The sequence below is a fragment of the Enoplosus armatus genome, chromosome 21, assembly GCF_043641665.1.
Source record: "Enoplosus armatus isolate fEnoArm2 chromosome 21, fEnoArm2.hap1, whole genome shotgun sequence".
NCBI classification, from domain to species: Eukaryota; Metazoa; Chordata; class Actinopteri; order Centrarchiformes; family Enoplosidae; genus Enoplosus; species Enoplosus armatus.
The window spans coordinates 15,504,370-15,518,040 of NC_092200.1; the positions used below are offsets into that span (position 1 = coordinate 15,504,370).

A 13,671-nucleotide genomic window follows, 5' to 3' on the forward strand; every position below is an offset into this window, starting at 1 on the left:
TACATCAAAATGATATTTTTCATGTGCGTCATAGAGGTGTTACCATATGCAGAGGATATGGGGTGGCAACCCTGTTTCCTAGAAATGACTTTATATACTACTAATTTGCAACAGCAAATACCATTTCGAGTAAACGTAATGCCGCCTGAATTACGTTTTCTATTAACATAAGGAGGAAATGGTGTTAATGAACATTTCTACAGATACTGTATATTAGAGTAAAATGTTCTCCAACAACGCTTTGAATTTGCTTTCAGTAAAATATCCCATCTTGCAATACAATATCACTCGTAGAAACGACAGCATTATTAAAAGGGTCAACTATATTATATAGTTATATTTAGGCACTAACCTTAACCAAAGTGATTTTGTTGCCTATACCACAGCCAGGACAGGACTCAGACAGACCCTGGTTTCTGGTGACAATGATCTGTGCTTTGTACATCCACCATCCACCGCGACCATCTCCCTTCGCCTTCCGTGTGGTAAATAATGTAGCACTTCATTCAATCGACAAAAATGCTGTCTGTGAACATAATCCGGGCCGTGATTATGCTTGTTACCACAACTTAATTGGAAAAACAAATTGGTAATATATAAACATAATTACTAGGAGACAGGTTTGGGAGTGGGGTGAAAATATTGTGGCGCACAAGCCCTTCAGCACAGAGCTGTCGCCTGTTCCTGGGTCACTCATTCAGCACCCTCGCCATCCCAATATTTTTCCTTAGAGAACTGGCTCGAATTGAATTGAATCCCCTGGTCAGCTAAGAATATATCCCTTCTCTAAATTACTACTAAAGACATGCTGTTGAGCAAGGCAGTTAACTCCCATTAGCACTAAAAGAGCTGCTAAATGCAAATGACTGTGGTTGTACTGGGCATCTCTCAGCTATGAGAGTCAATTGTCTCTGCAGAATGCATTCTTATTTGATTTCCCTGGATAAATAAAGGTTAAATGAAGGAATAAAAAATTAAAGTCCTTGCTGGAAGACAAATAGCTCTTTAATGTCAAGCAGACTGTGACCCAGTGCCTCATTTCTGGTATGGCTGTTAATGTCAGTTCCCATAGACATGAGAGTGGGAGGGTTGAGGAAAGCATAGGCTATATTATTGCAGGAAGGAGTCTATTGCATGTATGGATGTGGACTAGTATGCTTGTCTCGTCACTCTCGCTGCAATATTACTCTGTATGAATGTGAAGAAGAATACAGCACCATGCAGTTCCTGTGAGTTTAAATATTTCATTGGGGGGATGGATTCCGGAGCTACCAGTTCAGCTCAGCCTGAGGACTAAAGGCCAGTTCAGACCAAAGATTTGTGACGAGTTGAACTTGCAACTACTTGCAATGCGCCGGTCTGCAATGTTCTGAAAGATGCCAGTTCATGCAACTTTTTTTCCATAGCAACGACTCTCTGTGCTTCCATTCTAACTGCCGGCTTTTCAGGCTTTTTCTGTAGCTGGATGTAATTTGTAGCGTCTTAAAATATGAATGAGGATAGCGATAGTGAGTTACTTGCTACAGTTGCATTTCTAGTATTGGTGACTGCGAACACAAAAAAGAGATGAACAGCTGATTTTGCTATGAGCTGATTGGCTGTTGAATCAGGTGACGTGCCTTACCTTCTAAAACTAGCCACTGGCAACTTGACTCAGCCGGCTGAGATGATCCAGTTTACACTGCTGCAACATTCAAAAACAGCTTCGTCTCATCGTGAATCTTTGGTCTGAACTGGCCTTAATGCTGCTCTTCGTCCTTATGTTCTACTCTGTTGAGTTCTTTCATTGTCCCCCATTAATATAGTCAAGTGTTGAATCCCTTTCTTCTTCTCTGCGTGCCCACTTCGTTTTACAAGAAGGAAGTAGCCGTGTTGTCCTAACCCACCAACACAGGGAATGATTAAGGTGACCCATTGCCTCCGTTGTCAGGGGGAATTACATTGGGTAAATAGAGAGATTCACATGGATACTGGCTGTTACAGCGACTAAATTGGGTGGGTCAGGACTATTTTCCAGTGTAGTGCATCTTAAACTTTGGGCTTGTATTAGGTTTACCTACAAAAACAGTGGGAATAATTGAATAAGTGTTTAGATGACCATTGGGATTAAATTCCAAAGGCCATGCATTTTGATGTTAAAAAGAAGTCAGAAGAGGCAAAAAAGAAAAAACAACAATATTTTTTTCTTTTTTGTGAAATACTGGATAGTGTTACCTATTCAGATCTGTTAAGTTATTATTAAAAATTAGTTTTTTGTGGGGAAAACTCTTTGGTGGAACTTTTTATGCACATATTGCATATAGACATTGTTTAATTATAGGATACATCTGGTTAATTACAACTTGGGTGTTATTTGAATATCTTTTAGCCATCATTCCTATCATATCAATAATAACAACAACAGTGAACTCACCAAGTTAATTGCTGTGATTTAGGAATGCTGTGATTTTGCCAAAAAGACGTCTGATAGGGGCAAACACGAACAGTCGTGGTGGAGCTGGCGTCAGATCACACATGCTCGGCAAGTGGCTAGCTACTAACTAAAATTGATCCCAGATTACAATATCTTGGCTTTATTTGCTGTCATTTTCGAACTAAGTGGTTTGAAAAATTAATTAAAATTCTTGCTAACAAACGTTAACACGAGCTGTGTAAACAAAATTAGCATGCTAACTGTAAAATTTCATCAAGTTCAAACAAGGTCAAAATGACTCAGTTGGTGTTTGTTGGTGTCATTCATCAGGTGTCTGTTAAAATGAAACATCTGGAAGTTCTTTTGAAACCTTAGATTGAACACTGTCAGGTACAAATAAACACGATAAAGAGGTGAAACTTGATGTTGGCTTCATAGCTGGAAGCTTAGAATGAGGTTAGAGACTTTGGAGACATAACCTTTTTTAAATTACAGGGCCATCAATGCATGGCACTAAAAACTAAACCAATACAAAATATGAATAACAAAGAAAAGTGTCATGTGAATAACATAGAACCACACAGAATCATATAATTGTGAGGTCAGGACAGGGTTTTATGCTCTATAGTGTGGAACCACCACAAACAGCTTCCCAACAAAGCTTTATCCTGCAACAGGTACAGCCAGAGGGAATTCTGGGGGAAAAGAGAACAGGCTGAGGTGGCACACATAACTTGGCATACCACCATAACATTTGCATTACCCCCAGGCTACAGCTGGCAACCACCCCCACATTACGTGTCACATCTGCAGTGTAGTCAAACACTGCCCATGCAATCAGTGCCTGGCAAGAAGATTGACACACATGCGAACAGAGCGACAGTGTATGTGAGCTAGAGGGTTTTTGCATCAACATTATGCAACAGTTCAGACGTAACACATCATACCCACAAACACATGCCTGGTAACATGTTTATTTGCGCACGCATGCATGCAAAAATGCATACATATTGTATGTGCGCCTTTTGTCCTTTACCAATGAAAATAAAATGCCTCTCGAGCCTGGCAGACAGCACGGCTGACTTTCAAGAAATTCCACAAGCGAGTGCTTTCTGGAACTAAACGGGTGCGGCAAATCCTCTTAAAATCCTTTTAGACACCGTGGCAGCAGGGAGAAAAAGAAAAAGTTTCTCCCAGGCAAACGTGCAGGTTTGTTGGGTTGATGTCGTGCTCTGGGGAAGGACACTCTCGCCAGTTTAGTTCTTCAAGGCTGGAAAAGAATGTTAATACGACACATACTCTACAGGACGCGCAAAAGCACAATATGGTGGCGTGTGTGTCGACAGAAGGCTTCAAGGAAATACTTAAGGGAAAGGACGCTTTAGGTGTGTATGGCTTAATTTTTCAGTTGAAGACTTCAAGAGTGTGGTGCTTTGCACATTCTTTTGTGTTGTATTAGGACAGTAGAGGGGAAACTTAAAGTTTCACTTTCAGCTGCCAATATGCCAGTGACCTGGACAGCTTGGATATAAGGTTTGTCTCTAAGCAAACAATAGTAAACAACTAAAATCAGTGTGACTATCTACTCAGGGCAGTTTTACTTTAGATGAAATTCTTCTGCTGAAATGAAGTTTTAAATGGCTGTCAACAAGTGCCAGCCAATCCAGCCACTATGTCTTTAGGCTCTCCAATTTCCTCAAGTTTCTCAAAAACTAGTTTCCTCGCTCTGATTGCTATTTACATATTTGGGTAAATGAGCATGGGATTGGGCTCGGTGGTTTGTTTGTCGATTTGCTCTTTTGCTTTTCTATCTCCTTTGGGCAACAGATTGAATTAATGTTTGTAGACACTGTGATGCTACACATGAGGAAACAGGAGATCTTGCAAAATTACAAAACCCTCCCAATTACAGCTCTACAAACACATAAGACTCTGGGAAAAAAACTCATTTGGGGTGTGATGCAGATTTCTCTTGTGTCAGAGACACAAGGACAATAATTAGCTTCGTTTACATGCTTTTCTATTTAAATAGACAGACATTGTTTACTCACGGCCCAGGCTTTACAGAACACACACAAATGCACACAAATTTGTCATCTGTATTTTCAGTTTTATGACCCAAAGTAAATGCCAGCTTGCTTACACATATCTTTATCAGCGCTGCCACCATTTCTCCTTCCATCCCCACTCTTTTAAGCCCCTATCTCCTTTCCTCCTTAATTACTTGTTGGAAGGTGTTTGGCTTTTCGCTGCACGCCTGCTGTTTTGGTCATTACAGGCCCCTGTAGGAAGTAGAGTAGCTGCCAAAGAAGCTTAGCAGAAGACAGGCGCTGGGGATGTGTCTGTACTCACCTGGGGTAAATGAGGACAGCTCTTCCTGCTGGCTTTGAGGCCTGTCCTCCCCTCAGGGGTTGTCCTGATGTTGAAGAGGGCCTGAAGAGCACACTGGGCCGCCTGGTTCTTGGCCTGCTTCTTGCTACGGCCGCAGCCCTCAAATATCCGCCCGTCCACACGCACAGCCATGACAAAGCTACGCAGCCGCCGGCCTTCGGCCCGCTCCGAAAGGCAGGCGTAGCGCAGGCCCGGTCGGAGCTCATTGAGCAACGCCACAGGGCTCTTGGGGGCCTCTGGCTCCGGAACAATCCCACCCAGCCTCTGCTGAGCCTGCACCATCAGGTCCAAGGTATGGCGAAGCAACCGTCCATGTCTCAGTAGCTCACTCGATAGTAGCTTGCTCTCTGCTGCTGAGTTGCAGAGCGAGAGGCCATCAGAGCACGGTGAAGACTCAAATTCCTTGAAGAGCGTGTCAGGAAAGTCTGCCTGGTCTGAGGTGAAGTCGGCCGAAGGGTTTGAAATGTTTCCCATGGCCAGGTGGGCCTGAGGAGCGTTGGGGAACTGGATGAAAGACTTGAGGGCCAGCTCGGCAGCCCTCATCTTAGCTTTCTTCTTTGTGGGGCCTGTGCCCTCGAAGGTCAGCCCGTTCACCTCCACAGCAATGGAGAAGACAGGAGCGTGGACCGGGCCCGTCTGAGACACCATGCGGTACTGCAGGCCTGGCCGGAGCTCATTGAGCTGCACCAAAGCATTCTTTGGTGCCTCAGACCAGGACAGTTTCTTATAGATCAGGCGGAGTTGACACAAGTGCCCGTTGTTGTCTTCCTCCAGTGGCCGTTTCCTCTTCAGACCAGAGCTCCCACTTCTTGCAGTGTCGGAGCAGAAAAGTGACTGGCACTCTGCAGATCCTATGGAGCGATCCTCTAAGTTGCCAATGTTACGGTTTTCCTTTACCTCTGCACTGCTGGTACCTGCAATAAAAACAGAAACAATGTAATTCAAAGTGATAAAAAAAATTATTCCAACACAAGAGCAATAAAAGCAGTCATTACTGTGTGACACTCACATTTATCCTGGCTGAACTGAATGAATCAAGGAAAATCTCCCAAGGCAGATTGAGCCACTTGATACACAATGAAATGGTGATGAACAAATCTACACTCATCTCCCTGAACCGAGCCCACTTCATACCACAGGGCTCCATCATATTTAAGTGTTTTAAAATACAAATACAAATCCCCTAAAAATGGCGACGTTATCTACCAAATCATTCTGTAATCTGCCTCCAAATTGGTTCTGAATCTGTGTCATAAGTGGGAAACATTGGTCCCCGTGGCCAATGCAAAGCATCAATCCTATTTGTAATGGGGGTGGGGATCGCATCGAGTGGCAGACATTCCAAGAAAGGATGAAATGTCTGTAGCCCGCTTTATTTCACACTTCTATCCTGTGTGAGAGCAAAGTCTGAACAGCTGTGATATGCTCTTCAAACCTAGTTACGGGGAAGTGGCGGCGTATTGCATTTCTGATGGGAAATGAACAAAAATAGGGTGTTCAGATCTCGCCACAAGAATGTTAATGGTGGAGTGGGAGGCTGGGATCAAGTGCTGACATTCACTGGTGGGCTGAGGCAGATTGTAGCTCTAGATGATAGTGTATGCATGTGTGCATGTACCTATCTAATGACTTATTTATCACTAGCACTCATATTCAATAGCTCACTTTTATAAGATAATACAGATCTTAACACACAAGCTGACACCCATGCGTAATCAAATAGCCCATTTCCCAAATAATTAATTATGTGGGTGACAGAGAGATCATTTCCATATTAGGCCTGCCACTGCGGGAGTTAGTGCAGCGTGATGACAGACAGAAAGAAAAGAGGCAGCAGCTTACTTAAACTGTCCTCGTCCTCTGTGCTGCTGGTCCCAGGGCTTATGTACTTGAAAGGAGCGATCAATGCTGACAGCATACTGACTTTCTCTGGAGGAGAGACAAGAGACATGCAGAGTCAACAAGAGGGCAAGCGGCGGAGATGTTTTGATAGTTTTATCGATTAAAGCTGCGGATCAGCATCAGCCCCAACACTAGGGGACAGAGACGAAGCATATGGGGGCAGGGATATGCACACAAGGCTGTTTCTCTGTCACCCGTACATGTGCCACAATGCATACATGCCCACAAGGAAACAAACACAAACCTACACACACACACACACACACACACACACACACACACACACACACACACATATCTGGAAGATCTAAAAACCCCAATAAAACAAAGAAACAATGAAAAGAAATTAAGTGAAACACAATTGGGCCTCATGCAAGAACATTTCGTATTCTTATCCCAACACTCTCAAACAGGACAAACTTTGTTGTAAATTGCTCGTTTCAGCCTGATGCATGTCACCTTATCAACGACCCTAAAATTACCGTGGTCCGCTCTGTTGGTGGGAAAGTTTGATTCACAAAAATGTACATAAAAAAAGAGGAATTTGGCTCAGTAGTGGTATTAGAGGAGCAAAAGAATTGCTGTCAATGGCGTTTCATCCGAGCAGCGCTGTGCTGTGACCTAACATGAAGTTAGATTCTAAATAATGTCTTTCTACATCAAAATGCTCGTGTAACAGTCACAGAGATATTAGAAGACAGAATATGTAATATGAGAGAAAACCTGTGTTTAAAGGACAATTATCGAGTTTTATTTAGCTGATGGCAGCTAACACCAATGAAGCTAAGCTCCACCCATGGTCCCACCTCCAAGCTGTGATTGGACAGTCGATTGTTTTTAATTTTGCCATGGACAACACATCTCCATCTCATAAAAGAGAAAGCCTACTTGCATCTCTTCATGAAAACTAACAACAATGCTTTGCATTTAGTGTTGGCAGGTCTAACTTGCTCTCTGCTGGACAACACTGAATTGCAATACACCTCACTTTGTGTTGATTTGATTTTAATGTGGCAGATTCATGTCACAATAAAAACAATCCATTCAGTTAGTAAATACAAACATATTTTTAATTTAACACAGTAAAGGCATAAATGAAAGTTAATACATATAACGATATGTGTTGTATTTCACTTAAATGTTTTATGTCAATGTGTTCAATGTATTTGATTGTATTTAGCCATTTTAGATCTTCCATACACACAGACTGCAGCTCTGGTGATATACTTCCTTTCTTTATCAGTGCTAACTTGTCAACAGTGGCTTTCTCCTGTTTCTCCCTGGGGCCTGCTGCTGTCCAGGTGTGCGTGTTGTTTACAGTATGAAGCCCTATTAGGGCCATCGCTTGGTCTGGTGGACTCCATGCAGCACTGAGCAGAATTGACAGACCAGTCTGGCTCCTTAATTACACACCCTCTCCCCTCCTCCCAACATCAGCTAATGATCAATAAAAGAGAAAGGTAAGGGAGAGGCAACAAGAGGGAGGAATCGGAGGTGGACAGAAGTAGGGGGAGGTGATGAAGTAGGAAAAAGAAAGAGGAAGAAAACGAGGTTTATGTAGGTGTGTGGAAGGTTAGAGGGTGAGCCTGAGGTCAAGACACCTTCCAAGCTCCCTGCCTCCATCCACCACAGTCCTGGAGCAGCATTCAGGCCTGCAGCAGCAACAATTTCGCAGTGCTAAATGCTACATAAACGCGGCGCCACATTACAGTGCCATAAACTTGTTTTGATAAGAGCGCAAGGTTGTGAATGAGCTCGGCCCCCGGTGCTCTCTCTCTCATCGCAGCTCAACAGCACTAGAGGGGCTCCATGAGTCACTCTGACACACATGGATACACTCTAAACACTGAGGCTGGAGCTGTGCTTGTCCTTGTGGGCCAAAATCACAATACAAGCATTTGCATTCTGACCTAATTACGGACTAAAGCCCAACACAAGCAGCAATTTGGCCCTAAATGACTCCCTCGGCCAACAGGGTCATTATCCAGACCACTTTCAAATCAGTCTATATTGTTTTTAAAGCCCCTAAAGCCCTATTTACAGTAAAAAAAAACATGGCTGTCTGATGTGTTTACAGAAGTGGCAAAATTAGAGGTGTTTACGGGGCTATTGGCTCGTATAGCATATCTTAGCTCATTCTTGCAATTTGTACACAAAATGTGTCCAGTTTTTTTTTAACGTGAAAGACAAATGTTCACATCAAGCATGAAATTACAGGCAATTCACACACATGAGCCTGAGCTTTCACACTGTGGCCTGAAATGCCTGTAATGTATAAATGTAAATGTATATTTGATAATCCTGTTAAGCCCAGGGGTCTAAACCACCCACTCAACAGCTCCTGCCAAGTCAAAGGGCCCACTGGGCAATGAGATACCAAAGCTTGGTGTAAACAGATGAACATAGTAGGTACACTATGTCATGAGCTTTAAAACCAGAAGCAGCAATAGTATGAGCAAATTTATTCTCCTTAGAGAATAAGCTGATGCTGTTAACACGCAAATCTACAGGTTGAGAGCACAGAAGCAGAAGCAAGCAGTTTGATATTTTATTGATCTCCCTTATGGCTGTATCATGCCTGGTTCAGACCCGACCTGATAGAGGTAGGGCATCAGGAATGAAAATGGCTGTCAGGCACAACAATTTATCGTTTCATCCTGTGTAATGTGTCATCGAGGACGATATTCTCTATAAACAGATATCTGCATATGAATGCAGCATCTGCAGGCAAGAGACAAGATTTTGATATCGGAAGCTCTCTGGTTTGCATTTGTAGTTTGTTTGTAGTCCGAATAGTATTGACCAATCACGTTTGAGTAGGTTTTGGTTTCATGCAGGTAAACAGTCCGCGTGGAGAGCTAAAGAGGCGGAACACATTGACAGAAATGCAATCTCTGAGCCCCCTTGGCTTTCGTCTGATGACGATTTAGTTTTGTATCAATCTCGGAACCCCAGAGATTAGCTTTTTTTTAAATGTACCTGCATTCAAATCGTCATAACACGATAGCCGATGGGTTCCGAGATTGCTAACCGGACTATAAAAAACAACGACAACGGATATCTGTTATCCGGATATCCGCTGGCTACACCAAACTGTAGCAAACTGAACTTTTGACCTGATGATGGCACCGACTGAATGATAAGTCATTAGGATACATCGTCTGGGAAACAATGTATGTACAAAATTTCATGGCAATCAATTCAATAGTTACTGAATACTTATAATATAATAATACACTTTATTTGTGGCCTAAGGTAAATGTGTTTCATTGAATAGTTCTTTCACAGTTTACTCAGAGTACACTTTAACTGACCTACTTTTCACTTTTATCTGAGTCCATTTTTTCTCAAGAAATTTCCCATTTGCTTGAGGAAAATATTCTAGTACTTGTTCCATCCCTGTATAGAGGAAACTAATTCTATGCACTATCCTCAGTGCTCGCTGCTGTGTGGCCACGTCACTGGGCTACATAAAAGCCTCGATAGACCCTTTTATTCTGTATTCAGAGGATTTTTATTTAGAGTTCACAGTCAGAAAAGCACTTGCACTCTGTATAGAGCTCTTCAGGTATGAATAATTTCAAAGTAACCCTCAAAAACAATTCTTCTCACTTTCAATGGACCACAGTTCATTTAAAATGTCTCAGGAAGTAGCTATTGAGTAGAAAATATCATCATGTTTTCAATAACTCTGATGCTGAATCAACTGCGCCGTGGTAAGCAGTGCAGTTTAGAGGTCATCCTCAAAATGCCACCTCTGATCGCTTTATGAAGCGCTGGCAAAAACACACTTCACCCTGATTTATGAGTGAGCAGTGTATAACGTCAGAGGCAGTATTTGTTAGTGGTTTACAGTGTCTAGTGTGATTGATTTTCCCACAGAGATGCAGCATATTTTCAGCCTGGTGAATTAAAATACAGTGCAGACAGCTCATGCAGTACGATGCTGCAAGACAATAATACAACTGGTTTGTTGGATTGTTAGTATAAAACTCCAGGAATAGATTGCTCTGAGGTTAAATACTAAAGTCTGAACATCAAAGTTGTTCTACACAGTAGTGCATAGCAGACATTCCAATGACCTGTTGGAAATGTGAGTACTTTAGTTTAATAAGGACGAAATAGAAATTTCCTTGAAAGAACATATAGTAAATATTCATTCATTATTCATCATAATTGCATGCTAGGCTGTAGAGAAATTGACCCATTGTGTACTGACTAAAAGTCTCGGTAGGTTACACTTGCAATTAATTGTAATTAATTAAATGGAATTGTACCAATTGCAAGCTGTCTATATTTCCCTATAATTGGCACCAAATTACATAGTTCTTTCCAGAACACCTCCAGGACAAATCCTTACAGGCCCTTTACATAGAAATCATGTGCATATCCCTCAGACCTAAATTTCTTCTTTGTGTGTGTTAGTGGTGATAGAGAAGAGGTCGAACTGTCTGCAGTGAGGTCTGTGTGTAGTGATATCCTCCCTTACATGGCATCAGAATTTCATTGAATCTACAATCTTCCCTGTTTAAGCCTCACTTCAAAGCGGGGGAGGAAAGATCCTGCCTAATGCAAAGTTCATCAAATGTACCACCAATCACCACCGCTGATGTGGACATTGTTACCTTACATGCCCTTCACGCTATCTGCCATCCATCCCTTCTCATTCGCCAGCCAGCCGAATGGATGAGACAATGCATGCCAATAGTCTCAGCTCGCTACGATCCGTCCCCCCGCTGCACCGGGACATGGTGAGGGGGAGACGGCGCTCATTTGTTTCCACCGCACAAAGGCAGGGAGGCAGAGGAGAGCCAGGTGAGATAGGAAGGGCCTTGGCAGATGGCCATACACTGCTGATAGTGACAACACCGATGATGGTGTCCATTCACAATGAGCTGGAGAAGAGTCTCTCTCTCTCTCTCTCTCCTTGTACGTCCTGTATCAGTTCTGAGGAGAGGGTAATGAGCCCAATCAGATTTCCCCATGGCTCAGCATAACGAATGGGTCAGATGAGCGACAGGAGACACTATTGAAACAGGCGCTGGGGGAAATCATTGACTCGCTCTCTCTCTCCAGTTACCACCTGCCTCTCTCTCTCTCTCTCTCTCAATGTCTTCCTGCAAGCCTCGGATTGAAAGCCACCGAGCCACTAAATGAGAGGCTGCACTGTTTCTCCAAAGCACTTAAAACCTGATTCCTGTCACTTCTCGCCTCTGATCTCTGAGCAAAAAGCAATGTAAAAATAGACACCAAGCGAAGTGTCCTCTCCACCTTTTGTCTGTGTACTTGAGAACACATAACTCCGGGGCTTAAGGAAATAGTCCACGCGTGCTATAATTCTAAGTTGCCATGACATGACATGTTCACTATCGAAGCTGCAGTACAATCTCACAAACAGTCTATGTGTCACGATGAGAAGGGCAATTATCCAGTTACTACAGCACTCGGTGCTAAAGCAAGTAAGAACATTTACAGGGCTTTGAAAGAGTCTGGGTAAGTAGCATTTATGCACATGATGTTTGCAGGAAAAGCGGGTACATCCCAAATTCCTTTATTTGATTGTTATTTGATCTGGTCCATAAAGGACGTTCTAATGTTCAGAGAATTTGAGAAGCATCCCAGAGGAGGCTTGAGAGAGGATACCCGATACCAGCCTTTGTGTAAGTCTTTTACTTGACAGAAATTCCCCTGTATTAGAAATCAGTTAGTGACTGGACGCATCAGGTGATTGGACTGCTTTGAAACAGCATCACCACAACTTAGGTATAATGGGCTATTTCTCAATGATAAGGTTTCATTTATTTCCGATTCACCAACTTGCTCCATAGAGTGGATCTGTATTAACCGATAAACAAAAGGAAACAACTTCCTTCAATCATCAGAAAGATGTTTCTTTGCATGATCTGTTATTTCCCTTTTTTAACCTGTATGACTGATAATATCTTAGTCAGGGAGAAGAGGAGAGCTTGTTGTCTTTCAGCAATAAACACATTTTGCTCTAATTTCCATTCGGTCACAAAACACTGCCATGAGACCCATTTACGCAGGATTCAAACATGGTTAGATGTGCGATTTCTCAGGTTCTCTGACGTTGGGCTCGATATATATTACTCGATACAGGAAACCTTTTCACATCAGCCACCCAGTGATAATTACTGACAGGATGTGGGTTTTCCCTCAGGCTCCAGTATCTCCCATCTGTCAACAAGTGTGTGAGAGTTTGGGTGCTGGAGGGATGTGTTTTCATCACGTTTAGGGCTGCAGTTTCTTTTTGGTGGGGTGTTGTTCCAGACATACTGAAGTTACGTACGCTATGAAATAACTGGAATGATCCTTTAACAGAGGACAGAGGGAGTAAAAAGGAGGTAGGGGGATATATTAGCAGAGACTGATGGCTACTTAGCACGTGATTAGTAGTAGCCAGGCCATCTGCTTTACATTTGCAAACAGAGTCTGCATGTTGTGTGTATTATTGTCAATGATGTCTTTATGAACAAATGCTATGTTATGCATGGAGTCATATGAGCTTTGTCACCTATAGCTTTTTATATAAGTGCGGTCAATGGCCATGAAAATAAAGTGTAATGCAGTTCGGACAGTTTTCACATCATATATGTATGTATGTTGTGACATGTGGTGTTCACGTTGATGCCTTCAGGCAAGTGTCTCACTTTCTGTTTACTTGCTGTAATTTCCTGCTCTCATCTGGGGACCGAGGTTGGCAGCTATTGCTTTTCATTTAATCGTGTTAAAAACTGTGTCTGACACCCTTGGAGACTGAGACTGATTAAACCTCTCTGAAATTTGCACATCAGTTTGCTTTAGAATCTCACATTTCTTTCTCATATGATTCGTTTGCAAATAATATCCTGTCTCACTTTCTGAAACAACAATAACAACGGACAAGATACAAACAAAGAATTATAAAGGAACAAACTCAATTAAATGGACAGAAAAAGAAATAT

The 13,671-nt window shown here is 42.5% G+C and overlaps 1 protein-coding gene across 1 annotated transcript in view; it reads right to left on the bottom strand.

Moving 5' to 3' along the window:
- Positions 1 to 13,671, bottom strand: part of adarb2 (adenosine deaminase RNA specific B2 (inactive)) — a 161,196-nt gene that overhangs the window by 56,600 nt on the left and 90,925 nt on the right. The window contains exons 2-3 of the mRNA XM_070928164.1: positions 6,647 to 6,733; positions 4,766 to 5,718 (exon numbers count right to left, since the gene is read on the bottom strand). Of these exons, the coding sequence (XP_070784265.1) occupies positions 4,766 to 5,718; positions 6,647 to 6,733 (1,040 nt within the window). The remainder of the gene's footprint in view (positions 1 to 4,765; positions 5,719 to 6,646; positions 6,734 to 13,671) is intronic.